Source organism: Suricata suricatta, chromosome 3 (assembly GCF_006229205.1).
Source record: "Suricata suricatta isolate VVHF042 chromosome 3, meerkat_22Aug2017_6uvM2_HiC, whole genome shotgun sequence".
Taxonomy (NCBI): domain Eukaryota; kingdom Metazoa; phylum Chordata; class Mammalia; order Carnivora; family Herpestidae; genus Suricata; species Suricata suricatta.
This window is the reverse complement of record NC_043702.1, coordinates 118,002,852-118,030,851: the sequence shown is the minus strand read 5'-3', so window position 1 is coordinate 118,030,851 and position 28,000 is coordinate 118,002,852. Positions and strand designations below refer to the sequence as shown.

Here is a 28,000-nt window from a genome sequence, read left to right as displayed (position 1 = left end):
TCCTCCTTTCCGCGGCGGGAGGGAAGGAGGCGGGCCCGGGGCGGGCCGTCGCAAAGCCTCCGCCCCCTCGGCCTTTTCTGGGCCGCGGTCGTCGGGTGGTTCGCTGGGGGCTGGCGGAGCTGTGGGGAGGGAACGCTAGGGGAGAGGAGGACGAGAGGCGCTGTGGCTGGAGAAAGTGACACGTGCCCTTCGTTGTCATCCAGGAAGGAGCACGCGGCCACTGTCCCACTCGGCCGCCCACGACCACTCGTCCGCAGAGATGTCAGCCGCTGGCGTCCGGGGCCTTCGGGCCACCTACCACCGAGTCCTCGATAAAGTGGAGCTCATGCTGCCGGAGAAATTGAGACCGTTTTACAACCACCCAGCAGGTAATAGATCCAGAATAACTCCCTCCCTCTTCCTCAAAAATAGACCTTTAGAGGCCACGGGCAGTTCTGCCGCTGGAAGCATCACCCACGGCCCCAATCTCTTCTCTTCAAGAGAATCTGTCTCACTTTCCCGTCATCCCTGCGTTTCGCTTTCTCCCCGTCCACATCTCTCCTAAACCTGCGATTTTCGAGTCCGCGCCCTTCCCGACCTTTGTTGCACCCCATCTTTTAGGCGCGACCCAAACCCAGACTGGGCCTCTGGGTTTTATCCTGCTCAGTTTCCGCGGCCACGAGTCGGTGTGGGCCCCCACGAAATTCTCATTCGTACCTCTTTCCTTCCAAGAGTAGGAGTAGATTGACCCACGCGGAGCAGAACCGGCTTGTCGCACCGCAGGGTTTGGAGTAAAGGTCACACACTTCCTTTAGCTGCCGCCGGCAGAGGCCTGCAGATGCGCTACCCGGGCTTTGGAGTCGGTGACCTACCTCGCCGCATAGGTCCAGGTTAAGTCTGTCCTTACAAACGAAATTACTGAACAAGCTCTACCCTAGACTTTTCCATGTGCACATACGCGGATTTAATTCTGCTCTGCCTCTTCCTATAGGTGTGACCTTGGGCGAAATCCTAGATATTTTCATTTCTGTAAAATCTGCCCAGTGTGAGAGTTAAAGATAACATATGTGTTTGATTCTTCATAAATGCCTTGCACATGTCGGCTCTCATTTGTCCTGTTGGAAAAAAGTGTTCCTGTGGTTGAAAAATAAGAATTCTTTAAGAAACTGGAAGATGCTAATCCTTCCAACTCTTCAAGGTCTAGAATTTTGTTACCTCTTCTATAAAGCGGGCAGTAATAATACTTGGCTGGGAACTAAAACCGGAGATGCTGAGGTCTCTTTCAAGCCTAAGATTTAACAAATGAGAAACTGTGTTATTAATTTGATTGAGTGCAACCCAAAAGTGATCCTTTTTTCCTTCATACATAGTTAAGTATCTCTCTGCAGTTGATATCATTAGGAAAGTTATCGTTTCCCCCTCGTATTTGACGAGGTAGCCTCTCTCTGGAGTCTGAGATGATTACTGGCTCTGATTTCCAGTTTGATAATGGAATAAGTAGTATAATAATATTATACTGAAGTATGAAGTAAATATTATGTTTTAGTGTATTATTTACTGCAGTATGGTACCCATTATAAAATAGATCTTATGTATATATCTTTTACATATATATAAAATTAAGACAGTTTAAGGAGAACTCTTTAAGAAGTTTATTTGCCTTTTAGTTTTTTAATACTCATTTTCTTATTGGGCTATGTTTTGTGACAAAGATTTTCAGGAGGGAGTGTTGAGCAATGCTTCAGTAGTAACCCAGGCTTCAGAGTCGACTGAATTCTATGGAGTCAACTCTGACTGTCATAAGCTTTGTATTTGGGTTGTAGGATAAGGGCAGGGTAGAGGAGGAACAATTTTAATACAAAAGTGAAGGGTAATTTTATAGTGATATTTTCTGGGGCCTTGGCTTTAACATACTTCTAATTAATACTTATAATACTTTAGTCATCTTTTAGAATCAAGAAAAATTACCTTTCATTTATAGATGGTGCGTTTCATGTTAATATTCTTGATTAGTTCAGTTGTTGTAACCCCTTTTCTCTGTGGTAGGGGAAGGAGAATAGGCTCTGAAGCCAGACACAGGTAGCTTTAAAGCTTGGCTGTGTGACCTTGATCTTAAAGTCCCGAAGCCTTATTTTTCTGTTCTATAAAATGGGGATAATAATTATCATTTAATGATTGTTGTGAAAATCAAATGATATAATGGCTATAAAACGTTTAGCAAAGCATTTATATTTAGACTCTCAACAAGCATTAGATCTCTCCCGTCTAAGCTTTTAGCGACTACATGCAATAAGAATACATATCCCTGGTGGGGGCCTGTGTGGCTCAGTCAGTTAAGCATCCAGCTTTGGCTCAGGTCATGATCTCAAAGTCCGTGAGTTCCAGCCTTGTCCAGCTCTGTGCTGACAGCTCAGAGCCTGGAGCCTGCTTCAGATTCTGTGTCTGCCCCTCCCCCGCTAACACTCTGTTTCTCTCTCTCTCTCTCTCTCTCTCTCTCTCAAAAATAAACATTATATATAAACAAAAAGAATACCTATTACTACAAAAGTATTTGTGATTTAAAAGTTTTAGGCACACAAATGTAGAAATAGAGAAGCATTAAAAGTATAACTCTTGATTCATTAGTATTGAGTAAAATCTAAGGAAACATTGATTATTGCTCCAAGAATTATCAGAGTGAATATTCAAGAGTTTTTTGTGTGTGTACTATTTTGTATAATAGTATGTTATTGAATTCTCATTTAAACGTTCGATTAAATTCACACACTGGAGGGTTTTACAATGATATGCAAGGCTAGAATATTAACAGTTGGATATCATATACATTGTGGGTTCTAAAATTTTGAAATTTAACTTTATCACCGACAGAAGGTCCAGATAGGTAACAAGAAAATGTGTTGGGGCACCTGGATGGCTCAGTCGGTTAAGTGTCGGACTTTGGCTCAAGTCATGATCTCACTGTTCGTGGGTTTGAGCCCCGCGTAGGGCTCTGTGCTGACAGCTCAGAGCATGGAGCCTGTCTTCAGACTCTGTGTCTCCCTCTCTCTCTGACCCTCCCCTGTTCATGCTCTCTCTCTTTCTCTCAAAAATAAATTAAAACATTAAAAATTTTTTAAAAAGAAAGAAAATGTCTTTATATAGATATATATTAGAGTTACAGTATTATTATATATATTGTATGTCATAAGATCACAACGATATATACTATAATTAGAATTGTGGCCTTCATCATTCACTTATGTGTTCTTCCTGGCACATTGTGATCTACCTCTGTAGAGTAAGAATAGAGTTCTAAACAAATGTGTGTTCTAGCAAGGTCAGTCAGTTCTCATACGGTATGTCCCTCTTGACCACCACCTCTTGACAATGAAAGTATGTGACTCTAGCCAGCCGCATAGCCCTACTCCAGGTATTTGTCAGAGAAATAACCTTGAAATCATGCTGCTCAGTGTGTACTTAAAAGCTTAGCTGAGGGGAAGAAACCATTACTAGTGAAGGAGTGTCATTTGTATTTATGAGTTCCAAAATAGAATGAATTGTCCCAAGGTATAAACAAAATGAAACGTTGGAATGTAGGAAGAAACAATACAGCTTCTGTTAAGGCTTTCTATTATTTTATCCTTTTAAAATTTCTATTCTCTACACATCTTATATAAAAATATATTAGCATAGATATATATATAGTTATACATACAAAACCAGTGAGTTCTGTGGAGTCAACATATGTACGTATATACATATATGTAAGCTATGTATATAGCTTATAAATATATACAATACATATGTAGGGAAAGTGTGCCTAAAAATTTTTGGTTTTTAATGATAGGGGCATATTTCAAAAGTAGTTAGGAGACCACAGCTCTAAAGAACCCAAAAACTATCCTAGAAGGTAGTCTAAAGGCACAAACTTCTGGTTATAAAATAAATACTTTTGGGGGAGATAATCTACAACAGGTGACAATAGATAACAATACTGTATTATATATTTGAAAGCTGCTATGACAGTAGCTCTTAGAAGTTATTCTGACAATCAAAAAATCGTAGCTAAGTGAGGCAATGCATGTTAACTAAACTTAGTGTAGCAATTTGCAGTATAAACATTATGTTGTACATCTTAAACTAATACAATGTTATGTGTCAATATAGCTCAGTGAAACTTGGGAAAAATAAAATAGTAATAAATACTAAAAATAAAAACTGTGCTTCAACTAAATCAGCCCATAAAATAGGTATTTGAACCGTATCATTTTATGTATCTCACCATAGCTTTCTTTGCTTTTCTTGAGTTACATTTTGGCTTAAGTGGAAGAACTTTTGAAAAAATAGTTGTGTGAAATTTGTTGCAGTGCCTAGTGTGCTGTTGATGAGACTATCTAGCTCTGTGTTCCATGATATTCTCCGTTGGAAGGCTCACAGGCAAAGTTACTTTAACATCTTAGTAATAATAATATTTGTATTTTTCTCAGGTAAGAGACTTGCTTTTTCCTTTTTATCTTAAAGACCTAAATATGTTTTAAAATAAAAATATACTAAATGAACCCATGTTAGTATTATTCATAAGGGACTATGTCATAAAAATTAAAAATTAACTACTAAAGGAAATGTTATTTTAATTTTTTAAAATGCATTTATTTATTTTGAGAGAGAGTGTGTGTGTGAGTGGGGGAGGGGCAGAGTGAGATGGGAAGAGAGAGAATCCTAAGCAAGCTCCACACTGTCACCACAGGGCGCGACACAGGGCTCAAGCTCATGAACCTCAAGATCATGACCTGAACTAAAATCAAGAGTCAGATACTTAATCAACTGAGCCACCTAGGCACCCCTACGAGAAGTGGTCTTATACTAGATAGTCTAGTACAACTTAGTTCAGAGTATGTATTGTTTTATTACATGTAAATGAAGTCAAACATGGATCAAATAAATAAGCAGTATAGATGCCCACATAGTTATGAATGCACAGTTTTCTAACATTTGTTACAACAATTTATTTTCTTGCTACAGAGATTATCTGAAGAATTTTAATGTCAATCTTGGATAGATAATCTAGATATTTAGATATCTAGATTATATTATATTTCATATTTGATTATATATAACATATAGAGAGTTAATAGTCTTAAATATATATCTAATATATATTATGTTTATATGCACATTAAATATATAGATATGTATGTTTTATTTTTTACAATAATAATCTCTGTTACCTTTAAACTTAAAGAATGAGAAGCAAAATGGAAAGTTGGGATTTCAAATACAACTGTAAGATATTGATGAAAAGTAGGATATCTTTAAACCAGTAGCTACCAAGTAAGTTGAATTTTTCAGTATTTATTGAGGTCCTACTATCAATTAGGCACTGCTCTGGCACTTGGGGTATGTTAGTAAATAAGATAAAAAATCCCTATTCCCAGAGGTTTTATATTCTTAGGAGAAATCATGAAAGGAGACCATCCTTGCTGTAGTTGTTAGTTTGACACTTAGCACATCTTTTATCCACGAACCTGATTTAAAGAAATTAAGACTATTTATGCCTCACCTAGTTGGATTCAACAGATAGATCAAAGGAGAAGCAAGCCCTAAGGAAAGCTGTAAATAATTTGATACCTCCAAGTCATGTGAGAATATTAATTTTGGTTATATGAGGGTATGAAAATGCTTAAAGTATGGTATGACATAGGAGACAGAAGAGGAGCAGCAAAGAGGTGTGCGTTCTCCTCCTTGCTCCATCTGGAATTACCTGGTATAAGACAAATCACTTAACATCTGAATGTTTTTTCCTTTTCATCTACTAAAATAAGGGAGCTTCGGGGCGCCTGGGTGGCTCAGTTGGTTAAGTATCTGACTCTTGATTTCAGCCTAGGTCATGAATTCGAGGGTCATGAGATCAAGCCCCCATGAGGCTCTGTGCTGGCAACATGGAGCCTGCTTTGGATTCTCTCTCTCTCCCTCTCTGTCTGCCTCTCTCTCACTCATGCTTGCAAATGTTCAAAATAAATGTAAGAAGAAAATAAAATAAGATGGCTTGGATTTTCTCTAAGGTCCTTTTTAGCTGTAATATTCTACAAATTGGTATTTTTACTAGGTCATTTCTTCCTTTCAAAGCTTTCAAGAAACTCAGATTTCATTGGGAAAAACTATGTAATTATTGTTAAATTGAGATTTGGAGAGCTTAGTTTTTAATCCTTGCTGTGCTATGTATTTTACACCGGTAATTTCATGTCTCCGGGCTTCGTTGACCTGATTTATGAGATGAATGCCTGAACTAGATGATTTCAACTATCTTTTTAAATCTAAAAGTCATTTATATTCCTTGTAACTGAACAAATAATGTAAATTTAAACAATATCAACCCTAAAATGCATATTAACTATTTTAGCTAGTTTTGTCACCTGTTATTTTACTTTGGCACTTGCACCAAAGTCTGTTTTCAATCAGTATTTTATTTTATTTTATTTTAAATTTTATTTATTTTATTTTATTTTATGTAGAGAAAGGATCTTTACTTTTTCTTTTTTAAAATTTTAGTTAACATATAGTACAACAATACTGGTTTCAGGAGTAGAATTCAATTATTCATCACTTACTTGCAACACCCAGTGCTTATCACTCAGTGCTCATCCTTAGTACCTGTCACCCATCTAGCCCACCTCTCACCCACCTCCCTCCATCAACCCTCAGTTTGTTCTCTGTTGTTAAGAGTCTCTTACGGTTTGTTTCCCTCTGTTATTTTTTCCTCCCTTCACCTATGTTCATCTGTTTTGTTTCTTAAATTCCACATATGAGTAAAATCATATGGTATTTGTCTTTCTCTGATTGACTTATTTTGCTTAGCACAATACATTCTAGTTCCATCCACATTGTGCAAATGGCAAGATTTTATTCTTTTTGATGACCAAGTTATATTCTGTTGTGTATATGTGTGTGTATATGTTTGTATCTGTGTGTATGTACATATTTTCTTCTTTATCCATTCATCAGTCAGTGAACATTTGGGCTTGCTCCATAGTTTGGCTATTGTTAATAATGCTGCCATAAACATCAGGTTGCATATACCCCCTTTGAATCTGTATTTTTGTATCCTTTGGGCAAATACTTAATAGTGCAATTTCTGGATCACAGGGTAGTTCTATTTTTAGTTTCTTGAAGAACCTCCATACTGATTTCCAGAGTAGCTGCACCAGTTTTCATTCCCACCAGCAGCGCAAAAGTGTTCCCCTTTCTCTGCATCCTTGCCAACACCTGTTGTTTCTTGTGTTGTTGATGTTAGCCATTCTGACAGGTGTGAGATGGTATCTCACTGTGGTTTTGATTTGTATTTCAGCTTTGCGCAGTGGCAGTATTGTAGCCAATGAGGTTTATCCAAGGCGCAATTATTGGTAATTGATTTGTATTTCCCTGATGATGAGTGATGTTGGGCATCTTTTCATGTGTCTCTTAGCTGTCTGGATGTCTTTGCAATCTACATTTTAAAAATTATTATATGCCCTTTATATTCTGTGTGCTATTTAATGATGGCTATTTCCAGGTCCTTATGTAAGATATAAAGATTATAAGGCTGTAAAATGGTAGCCCAGTCACATTCTTAGTGTGAAATCAGAACTAGCTTTAGTACAAATAAAATAAGCAATTTTTGACAGTACATATCCATGTCAAAGAGTAACCTTTACAAATATTAAGGATTTGTAAGTAGTTGGTCATAGGATAGCAAACTTGCTTAATGTAAGGAACTTAGAAGAATGTTGAGGAATGTTGAAAAGCAGCAAACCATAAAGAAATGGTATGAAAGGGACAGGAAAAGGTAGTGAAAACATTGAATAAGAAACTTTATTTTTCACTGGGATATAGAGATGCTCTCAATTAAATATTTGTAAGTGTGTATGTTTGCATGTATGTAAAGTTATTTATTCCAAGAAGGAAGGCTTTCCTAAGGAGAATCATATATAAAATAAATGACACACTCTCTGGGTAGAATTTATATAAATTTCATTAACAGTAATTCTTTTAATTTGCATCCAAGTTAGTTAGCATCTAGTGCAATAATGATTGCAGGAGTAGATCCCAGTGATCCATCCCCATGTATAATACCCAGTGCTCATCCCAACACGTGTCCTCCCCAATGCCTTTTACCCATTTAACCCAACCCCCCACACAACCCCCTTTTGTTCTCTATATTTAAGGGTCTCTTATGTTCTGTCCTCCTCCTTGTTTTTATATTATTTTGCTTCCTTTCCCTTATGTTCCTCTGTTTTATATTTTAAGTTCCTCATATGAGTGAAGTCATACGGTATTTGTCTTTTTCTGACTAATTTCGGTTAGCATAATACCCTCCTCTAGGTCCATTCACGTAGTTGCAAATGGCAAGATTTTATTCTTTTTGTTTGCCAAGTAATACTCCATTGTGTACATCTTCTTTATCCAGTCATCTGCTGATGGACATTTGGGCTCTTTTCATACTTTGGCTATTGTCGATAGCGTACTATAAACATTGGGTTGCATGTGCCCCTTTGAAACAGCACATCTGTATCTCTTGGATAGATACCTAGTAGTGCAATTGCTGGGTATAGGGTAGTTCTAGTTTTAATTTTTTGAGGAACCTCCATACTGTTTTCCAGAGTGGCTGCACAGTTTGCATTCCCACCAGCAGTGCAAAAGAGATCCTCTTTCTCTGCATCCTCGCCAACATCTATTGTTGCCTGGTTGTTAATTTTAGCCATTCTGACATGTGTGAGGTGGTATCTCATGGAGGTTTTGATTTGTATTTTCCTGTAATGTTAAGCACTTTTTCATGTGTCTATTAGCCATCTGGATATCTTCTTTGGAGAAGTGTCTATTCATGTCTTTTGCCCATTTCTTCACTGGATTATTTGTTTTTTGGGTGTTGAGTTTGATAAGTTCTTTATGGATTTTGGATACTAACTCTTTATATGTCATTTGCAAATATCTTTCCCATTCCATCCGTTCCCTTTTAATTTTGCTGATTGTGAAAATGTATGTCTCTTACATATTTGGTTATGATATTCCCTTGGAGAATTTCTCAGATTCTTCTGTGAAAGTTTGAACCTTAAAAAAAAATCAGTTTCACATTTAAAATGAGACAAACCCAGGGGTGCCTGGATGGCTCAGTAAATTAAGTGGCAGACCTCAGCTCGGGTCATGATCTCATGGTTCATGGATTCAAGCCCCATACTTGGCTCTGTGCTGACAGCTCAAAGCCTGGAGCCTGCTTTGGATTCTGTGTCTCCCTCTCTCTCTGCCCCTCGCCCTCTCACAGTCTCTCTCTGTCTCTCAAAAAATGAATAAAAGTGTTTATAAAGTTCTTTTAAATGAGACAAACCCAGGGGCATCTGACTCTTGGTTTCGGTTCAGGTCATGGATTCAAGCCCTGTGTCGGGCTCTGCGCTGACAATGCAGACAGAACCTGCTTGGGATTCTCTCTCCCTGTCTCTGCCCCTTCCCATTCATGTGCGCTTTCTCTCTCTTTCTCTCTCTCTCTGTTTGAAAATAGATATATAAGCTTTAAAAAAATAAAATGAGACAAACCTACAATATCAGAGAGAACATGACCATTGTATTATTCTCTGTATTTCTTTATTATGCTTGAAAATAGGTCATAGTTTTATATATAAAACATATATGGGGTTTTTAATGCTTGATGTTTCCAAATTGTCAGCATTTGAGGCCTTTTTTAATTTCCAAGAGTAGACTTCTACGAAACATAAGAATTACTGAAATGTTACTAAATTGCATTACTTATTAGTTAATTCCTTTTCCAAAAGAACATACATTTATATTTGGTGGGGACACACTTCCCTCATCTTGGATTCCCAATTAAATTTCATAAGAGGTGATTTTTATTCAGGATATATTCAGCAGTTCAAATTTTCTACCTATTCAAATTTTTCATTCATTCTAATGAATGTTAGATACTCTGTTTATATTTCTGATTATCTTGATTTTAAGGTGTTATAATCCCTTTAGGTATCATAATTATTTAATTATTTTTTAATGTTTGTTTGTTTGTTTTGAAAGAAAGAGTGAGTGAGTGCAGGCGAGCACACAGGCAGGGGAGGGGCAGAGAGAGAGGGAGATAGAGAGAATCCTTAGGAGGCAGCAAGGAGCCATACTGGGGGCTTCCATGAACCGCAAGATCATGACCTGAGCTGAAACCAAGAGCCTGATGCTCAACTAACTGAGCCACGCAGATGCCTCTGGCACAGCTATTACCATTTCCACTGTCAATTGTGGTTTTCAGGAAGACAGCCCCTGTACCTGAATTCATAAATTTACTTATTTCCTCATAAGGTACAAAATGATTAGCTAAGATAAAATGGAAAAGTGAACTAAAGTTTTCTTTAAGATATTTTGTTAGTCCATTGTATGGTCACAGGTTTTGTTAAGCTACTACTTTCCTTTTCTTAACAATGAAGAAAACACTATTTGTTGGCATCTGTAGGTATCCAACTCTGATTATTTGTGTCACTTGTCCCCATCCTCTGATATCTCAGAAATATTAGAAATTTAGAATGTCTTATACATATTTGCTAAAGATATTTTTTAATTCAAGTGTTTAGCAGTTGTGAATATAATGGAGGGCTTGTTTTATATTTTAAAATTGTTCACTAAAATATTCATACCTCTTTTGGTCCAGGTTCTAGCAACCGTAATTTCAGGTTTGAAGGGTTTTTTCTTTGGTTTTGTTGTAAAGGAGAGGGGCAGTTAATATTTTAAAACTACCATCTAGCTTGGGGCAGTTGAATAAATTAGTTACCAAGCAAACACTTACCTGAAAAGTTTGACTGTTCAGTAACTCTGAAAGAGCAAATATTTAAGCTCATAAAAATACAAGGACCTAGAGGCGGTTTTCTGGAAACCATTTTGAAGGTGGCAGTGGAGGAAGCATCAGTTTTGAAATAGAAAGAGAGGAGTGGCTAAGAAGTTCAAAGCCAGAGACTAAAACATTGTGCTGACTTACCCGTGTCCTCAAGGCAAACTTCATGCAGGGAATGAAAAATAAACATAGTAATTGACATTGCATATGATTCAGAGACTTTGTATATAACAAAGAGAAATAAACCATGTGTGCTCTGATAGGCATCTCAGAAGGTCAAGCTAAATAAAATAACTAGAGTTTGAAAAGATTGACTTCTAAGATCAGTATATTATGCCATCAGACTTACAGGGAGAATTTTCAGGAGCCAGATAGGGGAGTGTCATGATCTAGGAGGAGAGTAACTAGTGAGTGAAAAGCTGGTACAGCCGTGATGTAATGGAACTTGACGTCCTTGGGGATGAAGAACTAGCAGATACGACCCCTGAGGATGAAGCAGTGTCAAGGCGAATCTAATCAGATCTAAAGTTTGAATATCTTTGATTGACACCTGGCCTGGATATGGTTAATCCAATTCAATTCTGTTCACAGGTATTATTTGTTAAGGAAAACCAAGAAATAAGCTTTGTCTTCACCTTGTCTGGTGAAAGTGACAGATGCAGAAATAGATCATTTTAATTGTTAAGTGCAGAAAACAATATAGCAATATACGGGCTGTTTGGTGTAACCTGGAGATGTTAAAGAAGGCTTCCTTGAGGAGGTGCGATCTAAGGCACTTTTTTGAATGATACTAAGAGTTAGCCAGATGAAGACAAGGCAGAATACTGGGCTAGTCTAAGCATAAGCTAAGGTTTAGAGACACTAAACAGCCTGAAACTAGTTGCGTGTTTGCCTTGCTGGTCAGTCCACCTAGGCCAGAGTTTCTTACCCTTGCTCTGTGGACATTTTGGGGGAGGCTGTCCTGTGTATCATAGGATGTTTAACAGCAGCCTGGTCTCTACCCAGCAGGTATCAGTAGCAGCAGTGTCACCACCACTACAGTTATGACAACTCAAAATGTCCTGGGACATTGCAAACGTCCCCTGAGGGACAAAATGACCCCTGATTGAGAACAGTGACCTGGGCTACAATGTAATTAAATTGGGATTTGAAATTTATATTATTTTTTCTTTTAATTTTTTTAATGTTTATTTTTGAGAGAGAGATAGAGAGCATGAGCAGGAGAGGGGCAGAGAGAGAGAGACACACAGAATCCGAAGCAGGTTCCAGGCACCGAGCTGTCAGTACAGAGCCCAACACAAACACTCAAACACATGAACCATGAGATCATGACCTGACCCCAAGTCGGACACTTAACTGACTGAGCCACCCAGGCGCCCCTCGAAATTTATACCTTTTTTTGAAAAAAATTTTATTTTTTTTTAAATAATATTTTATTGTCAAATTGGTTTCCATATAACACCCAGTGCTTCTCCCCACAAGTGCCCCCCCTCCATGACCATCACCCCCTTCCCCCTTCCCTCCCCCTCCCCCTTCAGCCCTGGGTTCATTTTCAGTATTCAGTAGTCTCTCATTTGTGTCCCTCTCTCTCTCCCCAACTCTCTTTCCCCCTTCCCCTCCCTATGGTCCTCTGTTAGGTTTCTCCTGTTAGACCTATGAGTGCAAACAAAATTCATATTCTTATACTCAGTGCCTTCATGGTTTCTTTTCTGTTTCTTTAGTTCCTTTAAATTTATTTTAAAATTCCAACATATTCTTAACCATAGAAAGAAAATTGTTTCCGATTCTTGCTCAAGATATAGAGGAGAGGATCATTATGCGGCTAGAGTTCCAAGTGTAATGGGAGTTGTGATGAGAACAGTACAGAACTAAGGGAACTGGATAAAAAATACAGTTACCCACAAACTGAAAATACAGAGATTTTCAGTTACAAGAACATCAAAATTTAGAACTCCATCTCCCTCTCTGTCTGTCCCTCCCCCACTCACTCACATCCTCTCTCTCTCTCTCAAGAATAAATAAACATTTTTTTTAAAAGAACAGCAAAATTTAGAACTCCTCAACAGCTGTAATTCTCCTGATAACCATCCCAGCACTGTGTTCAGATTGGCACTACAATTTAAAACCTGGAAAACTTGAGTGGGGCCTGGGGGCCTCAGTCAGTTAAGGGACTGACTTTGTTGTTGTTTATTTATTTTTGAAAGAAAGAGTGCGAGAGGGGGAGGGGCAGAGAGAGAGAGACAGAATGTGAAGCACGCTTCAGGCTCTGAGCTGCCAGCACCCAGCCTAGCAACCCATTCTTGATTTTAGCTCCAGTCATGATCTCTTGGATCATGGGATTGAACCCTGTGTCGGGCTCTGCACTGACAGAACAGAGCCTGCTTGGGTTTCTCTCTTTCCCTCCCTCTCTCTCTCTCTGCCCCTCCCCAGCTCGCACATGCTCTCTAGTTCAAAATAAATAAATTAACCAAAAAAAAATATTGAAAACCTGAAAGTACATAGGAAAACATGGAAATGACTAGCTGTCACATGAAGGTCAGAAAATGAAGTTTAGCATTATAATCAGTTGGCCCACAAGGAAAGACAGACTCTGTGCCATAATCTTCTAGAATTTGAAGAATTATTAGTCTAAAGATAGTATCCAGGTCCTTTGAAGATTCAGAAAATGAGACTTAGATTGTATAAGGACTTTAGGACTAGGTTTAAAAAGTCTAGAAAATCAGCAAACTTACTTAAAAACTCTTTAAAGTATAAGCCAGGCTTATCAATATAGTGTCAAAAGGATAAAAACAACTTCTGATTTTAAAGAATTGTTCAGTTGTTTGCATATATGTATGTGTATTAGATATACACATATATATCAAAGGTAAAGCGTAAACTCTGGTTAATATAAATGCTTCCAGCTGTGCTGGCTAACTCTTTACTCAACAGCTGTTAGGTGGTAGGGGTACAAGTATGAATACCAGTTAGCCACTAGCTTCAAGGAGGTCATCATTTTGATAGGTAAATAGATCCACAACTAACTACAGTTGTATATGTAAAGTACACTATTATATTTGTATATCTTTGTATTAAAATCACATTGAATTGATGAATTTTACCGTAAGGACAATGAATTAGTTTGAGAGGGATAAAAAAATCATTAAGGACTAGGGACACCTGGGTGGCTGTCGGTTGAATGGCTGACTTTGGATCAGGTCATGATCTCACAGTTCATGAGTTCGAGTCCCTGACCCACTGCTGTCAGTGCAGAACCTGTTTCAGGTCCTCTTTCCCCCTTGCCCTCCGCCCCTCCCCTGCTCGTGTGTGTGTGTGTGTGTGTGTGCGTGAGCGCACACGCACGCGTGCACACTCTCTCAAAAATAATAAACATTAAGAAGAATTTTAAAAACATCTATAAAATAGTTGGATTACTTCTAAATTTTTCCTTTTTTTTTCCAGGTCCCAAAACAGTTTTTTTCTGGGCTCCAATTATGAAATGGGTAAGTCTTGAGTTTTGCAGAAGTACTGAAAAAAAATATTCTTTAAAAGGAACTTACTAATTTGAAGTAACTTTTATGAAGAATGTACTTTTTAAATGTTCATGGTCTGGGGGTGCCTGGGTGGCCCAGTCAGTTAAGCCTCCAACTTCAGCTCAGGTCTTGATCTTGTAGTTTGTGGGTTCAAGCCCCACGTTGGGCTCTGTGCTGTCAGCTCAGAGCCTGGAGCCTGCTTTGGATTCTGTGTCTTCCTCTCTCTCTGCCCATCCTCTGCTCTCTGTCTCTCTCTCTCAAAAATAAATAAACATTTAAAAAAATTGATGTTCATGGTCTGTCTGGAGATGATTTCATGCAAATAATCTCAGATGTGTCATTTTTACTGCATAAAGCATACTACCTACTTGAGTTCTGAACTCCTTAGATAAGAGGCCCTGTAGGAACATATTTGTTATCAAAAAGCTAGTAATTATGGGCCTAGGAACTTGAAACTTCATTCTAAGATTTTAAGATTAAGTGAAATGTTAAACTAATTAGAATCCCCCCAAATTAATTTTTATTATTAATTTAGTATAATTTAGTATATGAACTGATGATACCAACACCGAAATACAGGCGAGGAAAGTTTAGTCTCAAAAAGTAGAAAAAATTATTCCAGGGTGTATATTTAATACGCGGTAGAATCTAGAACTTCTGACTCCTAAGACCAATGTTTTTTACCTTATGCCAGAGTTTTCATTCCCGAAGTTTTCCTTTAGCTGAAAATGAGAAGAGACAATTGTGGAAATAATAAAGCAAATCACTGTATGTTGAAAGGGCCAGTTTTGCCTTATAGCAGCGCTTCTCAAAGTGTCCTCCCTAGACCCCTAGTATTGGCACTGCCTGGGAACTTGTTAGAAATGCAGATTTTAGGGGCGCCTGGGTGCCTCGGTTGGTTAAGCATAAGACTTTGGTCATGAATCCGCCTCACCCCCTCTTTATGGGGCAGACTCTGTGCTGACAGTTCGGAACCTGGAGCCTGCTTCAGGTTCTGTGTCTATCTCTCTCTGCCCCTCCCCCGCTTGTGCTCTGTCTCAAAAATAAACATTAAAATTTTTTTTAAAGAAAGAAATGCAGATTTGGGGGCTCCATTACAGACTTGATAAATCTGAGACCTGGGGATAGAGCCAAGTAATTTTGTTTTATGGGCCCTCTAAGTGATTTTGATGCTTTCTAAAATGTAAAAAGTACTAATCTGTCGGCTTTTTATTTTTTTAATTGTGGTAAACTACACATGAAATTTACCATCTTAACCATGTTCATAGTGTTAAGTACATTCACATGCAGCCAGTCTCCAGAACTCAATTTTATACTGCAAAACTAAAACTGTGTACCCAGTAAACATCAACTCCTCATCGCCCTGTGCCCCTGGCCCCTGGCAACCACCATTCTACTTTCTGTTCCTATGAATTTTACTACTCTAGGCACTGCAAGTAAGTGGAAGCAGACAGTGTTTGTCTTCTCGTGCTTACTTTACTCAGCACAGTGTCCTCTAAGTGTCAGATTTTCTTTTTTTTTAAGTCTAAGTAATATTCCATGATAGACATCACATTTTGCATATCCATTCATTTGTTGATGGACACTTGAGTTGCTTTCACCTGTTGGCTATCGTGAACAATGGCATACAGTATCCGCTCCAGTCCAATATCTGATCTCAGTTCTTTGGGGCATATACCTGGAAGTGGAATTGTTGGATCAATATTATTTGGGGGCGCCTGGGTGGCTCAGTTGGTTAAGCCTCCGACTTTGGCTCAGGTCAGATCTCACATTCGTGGGTTCGAGCCCCGCGTCGGGCTCTGTGCTGACAGTTAGCTTGGAGCCTGGAGCCTGCTCCTGGTTCTGTCTCCTTCTCTCTCTGCCCCTCCCCCTCTCATGCTCTGTCTCTCTGTATCAAAAATAAATAAAACAGTTAAAAAAATTAAAAAAAAAATATTATTTGGAGCCACTGCCACGCTGTATTCCACAGCAGCTACGCTATTTTACATTCCCACCAGCAATCCACAAGGATTGAAATTTCTCCATGTTGCCTGCCAACACTTGTGACTTTTGTTGTAGTTGTTTTATAATATCCATCTTAATGGATGTTAACTCGTCACTCATGGTTTTGATTTGCATTTTCTAGTGTGATTAGTTATGCTGAGAATCATTTCCTGTGTTTATTGATTATTTGTATATCTGAAGAAAAGTCTGTTTAAGCCCTCTGCCCGTTTTTTAATCAAGTTGTTTTTTGTTGAGTTGTAGGCTATTTTAATTTTCTTAAATGTACTGTTTTAAGTTGTTGGAACAATTTCAGAAACTCAGCTGTAAATCTAAGTGGTTGAGAATGTTAGAATTGGCTGTCCCTTAATCTTATGGCCTTAAGTAAGTTAAATCTGCCATTTTGTCCCCTTATCTACAAAATCACTAGAGTAGGTTAGTATTTCCCAGCTGCATTTTTTAAAAAATGTTTTATTTATTTTTGAGAGAAAGAGAGCGTGAGCAGGGGAGGGTCAGAGAGAGAGGGGGACAGAGAATCCAAAGACAGGCTCCAGGCCCTGAGCTAGCTGTCAGAGCCTGATGTGGGGCTTGAACCCACAAACCATGAGATCATGACCTGAGCTGATGTCAGACGCTTAACTGACTGAGCCAACCAGGTGCCCCCTGAGCTGCATTTTTGAGAGAACTACAGAGCAGTTCTTTTTTTTAATTATTTATATTGTTAAAAAACAAAATTCAATCAAGTGAACTTGAAGATCTTATTGGCTTTATTAAACGATTCATGGATGAGGCAATGTCCCATTGAGCAAGTAGAGGGAGGCTCCTAAGGGCTACGGAAGAGGCCGTTTTTCAAGGCAGGACAAAGAAGTCATGAACAGCAAAAAGAAAAAAAAAAAAAGACTATTTCCAGGTGAGGTCACCTTCACCTGGGGACGAAAGAGTCTTAGTAGGTAAATTATCTCATTGTTCTTTGGGGATGGGGAGGAGGCCTATGTGAAGAGTACCTCATTGGTACTGACCAGGAACTTCCTAACTGACTGGTTCAGACAACATTTCTGGGGGAGGTTGAAAGTGCAATTACATTAGGTATTGGTGACTTGGCCTAAGAGATGCCATTTTGGGCCTGTAGTATTATCTCTTTAACGATATATTCCAAAAATTTCCCATCAGTTTTTAAAAAAGTTTTAGAGGCACCTGGGTGGCTCAGTCAGTTGAGCGTCTGGCTTCGGCTCAGGTCAAGATCTCACAGTCCATGATCTCACAGTCCGTGAGTTCAAGCTCCATATCCAGCTCTGTGCTGACAGCTTGGAGCCTGGAGCCTGCTTCAGATTCTGTCTCCCTCTCTCTTTGCCCCTGCCATGCTCATTCTCTCTCTGTCTCTCTCTCTGTCTCTCTGTCTCTCTGTCTCTGTCTCTCTCTCTCTCTCTCTCTCAAAAATAAACATTAAAATTTTTTTTAAGTTTTAATATGTCATCTTTAATGCTTCTGCTCACTCTAAACACTAAAAACTAGCTTTATGGTCTGACAATACTATGTCAGTTCAGCCATCCATCCTCCATGGTTTCTTCCACAGATGTAGCATGTTTGTTTTCCTGTTTACACCTTTTGCAGCCTTTACCTCTGTGTGTGTTCACAGCTACTAAGGGAAAAATACAAGATGTTACCAGAAGATGCAGCTGCTATTCATAGAGCCGAAAAGCAAACCACAAATAATAGTTATGTCAGAACTGCTATGTAGTTTATAGAGGTAGGGAAAGTAATACTGTGTTTTATCACCTATGGCTGTAAGCCTTTTTTAGAATAAGTGCCAGTCATTGACGTAAATAATGGCACCTTGACTTCATGTGCTTCTTGCACTTCGTTCTGATCTTTTCCTGACTTGATGAGTAATTACTACGTTGTTTTCACTCACTTTCAACTTACTAAAGACAAGAATTATGACACTACATTTACTAATGTTTTTTCCACAGAAAGGTTTTTTCTCCTTCTCATGTGACAGAGTTAGACAGACATTTGATCTATGTTTTTGTTGCTCTGTAACTGAATGAGATGCCTCAGTGTAACTGTACACTAGATTCCATCATTCCGTTACCAGCCTATGTTTATTCCCAGGAGAGCTCATTAAGGTTTGGAAATCCAGCCTGTCTGTGTGTATACATACCCCACTTCCTCATTACACAGGTGATAATTGTTCATTCGTGTCCCCATTCCTGTTTGGTAGAACTCTGTGAGTAGGGCAGACTCAGGGCGCCTGGGTAGCTCAGTCAGTTAATCATCCGACTCTTGATTTAGGCTCAGGTCTTGATCTCAGAGGTCATGGGTTCAAACCCCACAGCGGGCTGTGTGCTGCCAGTGCAGAGCCTGCTTGAAATTCTCTGTCTCCCTCCCTCTCTATCTCTCAAAAATAAATAAATGTTTTTGTTTTTGTTTTTGTTTTTTAAATAGGGCAGACTCTGGGGCGCCTGAGTGGCTCAGTCAGTAGTGCCCGAATTCAGCTCAGGTCATGATCTCACAATTCATGTGTTCAAGTCCCGCATCAGGCTCCGTGCTGACAGCTGGGAGCCTAGAGCCTGCTTCAGATTCTGTGTGTGTCTCTCTCTCTCTGCCCCTCCCCTGCTCACACTCTGTGTGTCTCTCTCTGTCTCTCAAAAATAAACATTAAAAAAATAAAATAGGGCAGACTCCTCACAAGAGGCTCAGGACAAGAATTCTAGGGTGCAGACTAAATTTTTTTTTATGTTTATTTTTGAGACAGACAGAGTGAGCAAGGGAGGGGCAGAGAGAGAGGGAGACACAGAATCTGAAGTAGGCTCCAGTCTCTGAGCTGTCAGCACAGAGCCAGACACGGGGCTCGAACCCACAAATGGCGAGATTATGACCTGAGCTGCAGTCAGATGTTTAACCAGCTGGGCCATCCAGGCGCCCCCAGACTGAATTTTAATGTAGACTTTTACCACATAGTTTGTCTTGTAAGCTGTCTTACTAATATTTGTAAACATGCATTCACATGAATTACGTTCCTTAATATAGTGGGATTCAGAATCATAAGGACATGATTGAAATTATTCTATAGTAACCATTAAGGATAAGATTTGCTTTCATTTTTCATTCAACTTCACACATAATTTTGTGTTTAGTTTGTTCATATATTAATTCTCATGGCTAGAATGGAATTTCAAATGCTTTTTCAATGGCAATAGGGACTGTAGTGATCTAGTTGCCATGAAATAATGGACAAAATACACAATGAAGAATACCAGCAAAGCAAGGACAGGCCCCACTTCAGTTGCCCATAATGTAGGTTTTATGAGCTGGACAAATGATTCATGTAAATGGTGATACCTGCAGAGCAGATAGAACAGTTGAGGGTGAGACAGGTTAAAATTTCAATAGAACAAGTTAAAAAAAAACACGTGAAATTTTTGGTGACTAACACCAATGGTCCATTTGAAGGAAACCTAGTTAGGATAATATTTGAATGGCTTATTTTTTATTTTTTTGTTAAAATGTGTTGTCTATTAATCAAGATGCACATCAAAGCAAAAAAGCATTCAAAACTAGTATGATACTAAAAAACTAGTGGAAAGCAAATTATTTTCTTCTTCTTCTCTCCATATCAGCGCTGAAAATTACATAGTAACTGTGTCTATAAAGTATTATTGATTGCTTAACTATTCTTTCTAGCACCATTATTAAAAGAGTAAGAATGATTTACCCTATTTATTATAAATTTGGGTGTTCTCTTTGACTTCAAGTTTGTCGTAACTTAGAAGTTTATTGACTTTGTCAATAGCTTTGATGTTTCTTGTGAAACATTGGAAGTATGATATATACTAAGTGCCTTGTTGGCTCTCTGTCTCCTTCAAAAACATCTATTTTAAGTTCATGTTGAAATCATACATAGTCTTCTGATGACAGCACAGCACCAGATGATAATAATTCATCTATGGTAGTCTCTCCATGACACACAACGGTTACTACTCCAGGGCACATACGTTCTGTATTAAGAATTTTACACTGTACTTATTCAGACATTTAACTATAGTGGAGTCCTTCTTAACTACTTTTGTTGAAGCCAAATAATTAATCATTGAGATCAAAATGGATAATCCTAAAAAACAATGCTGGAGCGCCTGGGTGGCTCAGTCGGTTAAATGTCTGACTTCGGCTCAGGTCATGATCTCGCAGTTTGTGAGTTCAAGCCCCACATCGGGCTCTGTGCTGACAGCTCAGAGCCTGGAGCCTCCTCGGATTCTGTGTTTCCCTCTCTCTCTGCCCCTCCCCTGATCACACTCTGTCTCTCTAAAATGAATAAACGTTAAAAAACAAAAACGATCCTTATGTACCTTATTCACTTAAGAGATATCCATAAGGCTAAAGCTTTTCTGTGTGTATGGATCCACTCGTTTCCGCATGTTCTGTTTTGGATGAATTATGCTATCGTGCGTCCTGTATAATTTCCATTTCAGGGGTGCTCAGTTGGTAGAGCATGCAACTCTTGATCTCAGGGTAGTGAGTTTGAGCCCCACGTTGGGGTAGAGATTAAAAAAAAATAATAAACTGTTTTAAAAAAGTTTCCAGTTTAGTTTTGTTTAAAGCAAAGCAAGTTCGCAGACACTTTCATAATAGTATAAGAACAGAAACCTGCTATATCTTTATGGCCTTCCAACCCGGTCTTTTTATATCTGTCTCTTCACACCACATTTGACAGCAGGCTTCAGCAACTTGCCTTTATTCAGTCTTTCCAAAGCAGTCACTTTAGTTTGCCTAGAAGTGACAACCCTCTTTTGTATTTCGTATGATTACCTAATAGCTCATTGAATTATGTAGATTACATGAGGCTTAAGGGCAAAAGTGAAAAAAAATTCAGTTCAACTGGTGGAGCAAAAATTCATGAATGCAGCACAGAAAGAAGACCCACCAGTGCCCAGCACGCCTTCGGACGTGTGTTAGCTTGTTTACAGCAGGAATGGCGCGTCTTTGGCCAGCCTGGGACACTATGCCGTTAAGGTCACTTAAGAGAGCTTTATTTTTGTTCGTAGTCTTTTTGTACAAACAGGGTTATACTCAGCTCTCAAATAATAGACCATTTTGTGTAGCTATTTTTTTAAATTTCTTCTTCTCCTTAAGAATAAATTAAGCTATTTTAAGATTATCCATGCAGATGTTTAATACCTATTTGTTTGTTTTTTCAGCTGGAACTATTTATGTTCCAGCTTAATTAACTATTGATGTTTTAAAACCTTGAGGGCTTATGTTCCAGCTTAATTAACTATTGATGTTTAAAACCTTAATGTCTCTAAGCATTTGGGAATTGGCATCTCATTTTTTTTTTTAACACTCCTCTAAAAGTGTCATAAGAATTTGTTTTAATGTTTATTTATTTTTGAGACAGAGAGACAGAATATGAGCAGGGGAGGGACAGAGAGAGAGGGAGACACAGAATCTGAAACAGATTCCAGGCTCTGAGCTGTCAGCACAGAGCCCGATGTGGGGCTCAAACCCACAAACCGCAGGATCATGACCTGAACTTAAGTCAGACATTTAACTGACTCAGGCACCCAAGAATTTTTTTAATAAATGAGAAGATATTGAAGGAAAGAGAGAAAAAAGATTTTTATATTATCTGAGGAATATCTCCCCCACCCAGTGGAGATAATCAGATGCCAAAAAGAACCACAGTCCTGGGCTTCAGACAATTTGAAAAACATTTTTTAACTGATGGAAACAGGGAGCTGACTTGAGTCCATTAGATGCCAAGCTGTATTAGATTATTTGATACATTGTCTCATATTTGATCTTCACCAGAAAAAATCTGAATAGTAAATATTATTATTACCATATTCCAGGTAAGAGTACTGAGTTTCAAAGAACTAGATGACTGAATATACAGTCATGGTAAGTGGCAGAATCAGGATTTGAAACCCCAGGTCTACTTGACTTCGAAGCCTATGCACTGAAACACTTACATGACCACCTTTAAAATAGTCCCTGTAGATCTAACCTGTTATTTTCTTAGTATGTTAGAGAATATTTTACATAATCTTACTGTTTATTCTAAATACTCTCTGAATAGAATCTATATAGTTCTATTATTTGAATAAGGCTCATAGTAAAGATGAAAAGGAGTACAGACCTTCTGCCTCCTAACCTAAGGCTAGTAATGCAAGAAAGGACAGAAAATATTCCTTTTTATCTGTTGCTCTGCAGACAAAAGCTACTGTCTGTGATTGTTGTTAATGATAATATTTACCGGGCACTGTGCATATTATCTCATTTAATCAATACATCAGTTTTGCAAGGATAGCTATTTTCTCATTTTATACATGAGGAATATAAGACAGTGTGTTATATAATCTGACCAAAGTCACACAGCTAGTAAGTGATGGAGATTAGATTCACAGTGAGATTTTCTTTTTCTCTTTTTTAAAATGTTTATTTATTGAGAGAGAGAGAAGGAGCACAGGGGAGGGGCAGGGAGAAGGGGACAGATAGAATCCCAAGCTGGCTCCGTGCTGTCAGGGCAGAGCCCAGCACAGGGCTCAATCCCAACAACCGTGAGATCATCGGTGAGAGATCCTGACCTCGGCAGAAGTCAAGAGTCCTCAAGCTCAACCATCTGAGCCACCCAGGCTCCCCACAGTGAGATTTTCTAAGCTAATTTACATAAGCATAGAATGATATAGAAGTAGAAAGAGAGCTCAAGACCTTTGTGGGAGAGAATAATTACTAAGGTATCCCAGAAAAATAAAATGTATACTGTGAGCATAAATAAAATCATGACCATTGACTTCTTCTCCAAAAGAAAATGCTAGAATATAGCCTATAGTGTTCATAGATCTATCCAACAAGCCTCTGTGTAATATGTGGACCCAGTAGATTAACAGTAGAAATCAGCCCCTGTCTTCCCCATTTTCCACCCCGCAGAGGTAGAACAAATATGAAGTTGAGAAAATGCACATGGGACCTAGAAGAAGAATGTAGGAAGGGTGACTAGGAAGCATTTGGGAGGAAAATCACAGGACTGGGGGGGGGACATTAACAAGAGGCAAAATAGTGTTAGACATGATTTACCTGCTTATACTCCTGCTTGACCATTTGCCCCCTTTTAAATCAGAATCATTGCTTTCTTGAACCACTGACTTTATTGATTCAGAACGCTTTGTAGTTGCCTTCAGTTGGTGTATAAATTCAGAAGTATGTCTGTCCTACTTAGGAGCAAAGTCCTTTGCTGATATATATTTTCCAGGTAAGAGCGTCTTTCAGAAACTCCTTAAACCTAAAAATAATTTCTTAAAAACATATTCTTTAATGACAGCTAGGATTTGAGTTAAAATACTTAAAGGATAGGGGTGCCTGGATGGCTCAGTCAGTTAAGCGTCCAACTTCAGCTCAGGTCACACGATCTCATGGTTTGTGGGTCCGAGCCCTTTGTCAGGCTCTGTGCTGACAGCTCAGAGCCCGGATCCTGCTTTAGATTCTGTGTCTCCCTCTCACTCTCCCACCTGCCCCTGCTTATGCTCGGTCTCTCTCCTTCAAAGATAAACACTTTTTAAAAATTAAAAAAAAATACTTAAAGGATAAAAGAAAGGGAAGAGGGGAGGGAGATGAAGCAAATGTGGCAAAATTTTAACTTGGTTGATATGTATATAGGGTTTCTTTGTACTAATCTTTTATTTTGTGTTGGTTTGGATTTTCTATCAAAAATTATTTTATTACATATTCCTTTTTTTAATGTTTTATTTTATTTTTGATACAGAGAGAGACAAAGCATGAGAGGAGGAGGGGCAGAGAGAGAAGGAGACACAGAACCAGAAACAGGCTCCAGGCTCTGAGCTAGCTGTCAGCGCAGAGCCTGACGCGGGGCTTGAACCCACGAACGTGAGATCTGACCTGAGCCGAAGTCGCAGGCTTAACCGACTGAGCCACCCAGGCGCCCCTTTATTACATATTCTTACCTCTGCAGTAGAGCAGCATAACCAATGCCCCAGTGAAGACTCAATACTAAACTTTCTGAGTGATACTGAAAGTAGGGGTATTAGTAGAGTGATTATATAGCATTTTTAAACACACAGCAGAGAAGAAATCACCATGTATTTTGACATTAAAAAAAATTATCCAGCCAAAAAACTAAAATCATAACAGAGCTTTTCCAACCCTTCCACTTTTAAAAAAGAATTAACATCGACAAAAACATGAAAGGAGAAATCTGTACAAATTAGATTAATGCCTAAATAGCTTTTAGGCATCACCATACCAGTGGTTTCCAACATGTATAAAGAATATATAAATTTGGGGGTGCCTGGGTGGCTCAGTAAGTTGAACATCTGACTGCAGCTTAGGTCAGGATCTCACGGTTCATGAGTTCAAGCCCCTCATCAGGCTTGCTGCAATCAGCACAGAGCTTGCTTCGAATTCTCTTTCCCCCTACCCCTCCCCCATGCTCGTTTTTTTCTCTCTCTCTCTCAAAAAGGTATAAACATTTTTTCAAAAGGAATGTATAACTTTGGGATATCTGGATAGTCAGATCAGTCAGTTAAGTATCCATCCAATTCTTGATTTCAGTTCAAGTCATGATCTCACATTCATGAGATTGAGCCCTGTGTCAGGCTCTGTGTGCTGAGCGCAGAGGCTGCTTGGGATTCTCTCCCTCTCTCTTTACCCTTCCCCCATTCATGCATGCACTTGCTCTCCAAAAAAAAAAAAGAGAGAGAGAGAGAGCAAATGTAATTTCTTATGTGAAGAAAGTATCATTTATTAGACTACACACACGTAGGGGGCGCCTGGGTGTCTCAGTTGGTTAAGAGACTGATTTCTGCTTAGGTCATTATCTCATGGTTCGTGAGTTCAAGCCGTGTGTCGGGCTCTTTGCTGACAGCTCAGAGTCTGGAGCCTGCTTCAGACTCTCTGTCTCCTTCTCTTTTTCCCCTCCCTGCTGGTGCTCTGTCTGTCTCTCTCCCGCCTCTCTCTTAATCTCTTTCAAAAAATACTTATTTTTTAAATAAAATTAAAAAAGAATACACACACACTACCAATTTTTAAATATATGAGGCCACTTGATGTGGTTAACAGACACAAATTCAGAAAGCATTCCTGAATTCATCATAGTTTTTTGTGATCATATATATACATGTTCTTAATATATGGATACTAAAATTGTAGCTATTTCCATTTGGAAATCTATAAAATTTTATGTTTGATTTAAAATGAAGAACTATTACTGCACACTCATGATGTGCTTTTTCTCACTGTGTGTTACTGTGCATTTCCAGGGGTTGGTGTGTGCTGGGCTGGCGGACATGGCCAGACCCGCAGAGAAACTCAGCACAGCTCAGTCCGCTGTCCTCATGGCTACAGGTAAACTAAATGAATATTTTCTGTGTTCCATTTAGGGCATTCCGTATTTTTATTTTGTTTTACATCAATTTATTTAATAGTTTAATGTCTGAAACACACGCGTACTCACACACAAAGGAATTAACAGTGTTCTCTTTGGGAAATTATTAGCTAAGAGGGTTATTGTGAATAAGTATTCACATGGGTTTTGGGGTTTGTTTATTTTTTTTTTTTTACCATGAACGTATTTTTATAAGCAGGAGAAAAGCTAGTCAGTCTTCATTTGCCCTGTAGAGATACCCTATTACGTAGGAACTGAATATTTTGTGTAACACTGAATTATAGCAACTTTTTATTAAAAACTCAAAGTACAGCTTTTCCTTTATCCTACTTTATGTTGTCACAGCCTTATAATTATTTGGCTCTGATACTGAGTGTTCAAAGGATATTGCAGCAGTTCTTGTCCTTTAAAAAAAATCTTTTGTTTCAACAGGGTTTATTTGGTCAAGATATTCACTTGTAATTATTCCAAAAAACTGGAGTCTGTTTGCTGTTAATTTCTTTGTGGGGGCAGCAGGAGCGTCTCAGCTCTTTCGTATTTGGAGGTAAGCCTGCCAAAGGTGTAGACAGAGGAGTTGGCCTCCGAAGCCATCCAGATGGCGGTGCCTTTTTTTTTTTAAGATTCACGTATGATGCTAAGATCGAATGTGCCTGAAGCAGAAAAATCTAGAAAACCTGGGGGTTTAAGTTAAAAGTGGTAAGCAGTATGTTTGCGACCTAGGTTTTAAATCTGGCAGTGTAATATCTAGATATATAGCCCGTTCATGGAATCTGTTTAAGACAACATATATGATTCATGAAATACTAAGTAATTTTCTCCATGAACGTTCTGTCACTCAGTTCCAATCATAGATAATAAAATGGGACCAAGTGTGGGCTGTAGGCTATGTCATGGTTACAAACGATGTTCAGAATGAGTCACGGGGCTTGTCAGAAAGTGTGCTGTGAGTATTTTTTAAACTGGTGATAGGCATCCCACATTTGTTTCACTCTGCTTCATTGTGCTTCAAAGATGGGGCACTTTTTACATGTGGAAGCTTTGTGGCAACCCTGCGTCGAGCCAGTCTATCGACACCATTTTTCCAATAGCATTTGTTCACTTTATGTCTGTGTGTCACATTTTGGTAATTCTCACAATAGTTCAAAATGTGTCATTATTGTAATATTGTGGGGGTGGTCTGTGAACAGTGATCACTGTTTTCCGTCACAACAGTAAGTTGGGAGATTTAGTTCAAAATATAAATGTTGGACTCTGGAGCATTTAGACAAACACCATTGACTATTTGAAAGCAGAACCTTTTGAGAAACCTGGGGGTTCTGGTAGACTTCATGGAATAAGTTACTTCCTGTGCTTCTGTTCTCCACCCTCACAATCTGGGAAGAATGGTAACTGAAGCTCTGGGTGCTGTAGAAGGGAAAGACTCAGACTTGTGGTCGATTCTTCTTTGGATTAGTGAGCACTGAAGAAATAAGCCTTAGCTTTACTCTTTGCTAAGCCAGTGTCTGCAGCCTGCTGATACCTCAGTCACCTGCCTACATCACACAAGTATATTTTATTTTTTTAAGAAGCATATTTTATTTTTAGTGCTTAGGATCTCATCCCCAGTTTATTTTATTCTTAGGAAGAATGTTCTGTGATTATACAATCAAGTTCTGGATGACCACATTTTGCTAAATTTTACTTATATGTTCACATGTTTGTTAATACATTTATAATTCCAGAATGAAAATACTCACCAAAATAATACTTTTGTATAGGAAACTATTTGACAGTTAACTTGTTAACTTTTAAGCACTTGGAAGCCAGATGCAGATAAAATCCTTAGGTTCACTTTCCTTTCTGCCTGTTTTACCCACAAGCCCCTGAGAAGATTGTGGCTAAAACAATACAGCCTCTTGACTAGTGAGAAAGAAGGCATGGACTATACTCCCATTCCTTTTTATTACATAGTTGTTCTCTGTCATGATGCGTAATTATTTTCTTTCTGTTTCCTTTATAGATATAACCAAGAACTAAAAGCTAAAGCAAACAAATAAGAGTTCCTGACCACCCGAACAATCTAGATGTGGACATAACCACTGGGACTAATTTGGTTTATTATTTGGTTACTGATAAGGTGACATTAACTGTGCTAATGTTTAGAAGGCATAAAATAAAACAGACTGTAAACTGGGGGCTAATACTCGATTCCACAGAAAAATAAAGCAAACTTTTAATAACGGTGTTCTTTATATATGACTTAAGGAATGTATCTATGGATTTTATACTATTTGCCCAGAATAAATCATACTTGCTCCTACA

At 38.5% G+C, this 28,000-nt stretch overlaps 1 protein-coding gene and 1 pseudogene across 1 annotated transcript; both read left to right on the top strand.

Moving 5' to 3' along the window:
- The first annotated feature begins 56 nt into the window (after nt 1–56).
- MPC2 (mitochondrial pyruvate carrier 2) lies at nt 57–28,000 on the top strand. The gene is made up of 5 exons (XM_029934969.1): nt 57–368; nt 14,252–14,292; nt 25,575–25,659; nt 26,132–26,243; nt 27,699–28,000. Exons 1-5 carry the CDS (start codon nt 260–262, stop codon nt 27,733–27,735), a joined length of 384 nt encoding a protein of 127 aa, XP_029790829.1. The 5' UTR covers nt 57–259; the 3' UTR covers nt 27,736–28,000.
- On the top strand, nt 7,302–7,464 carry LOC115288733 (annotated as a pseudogene).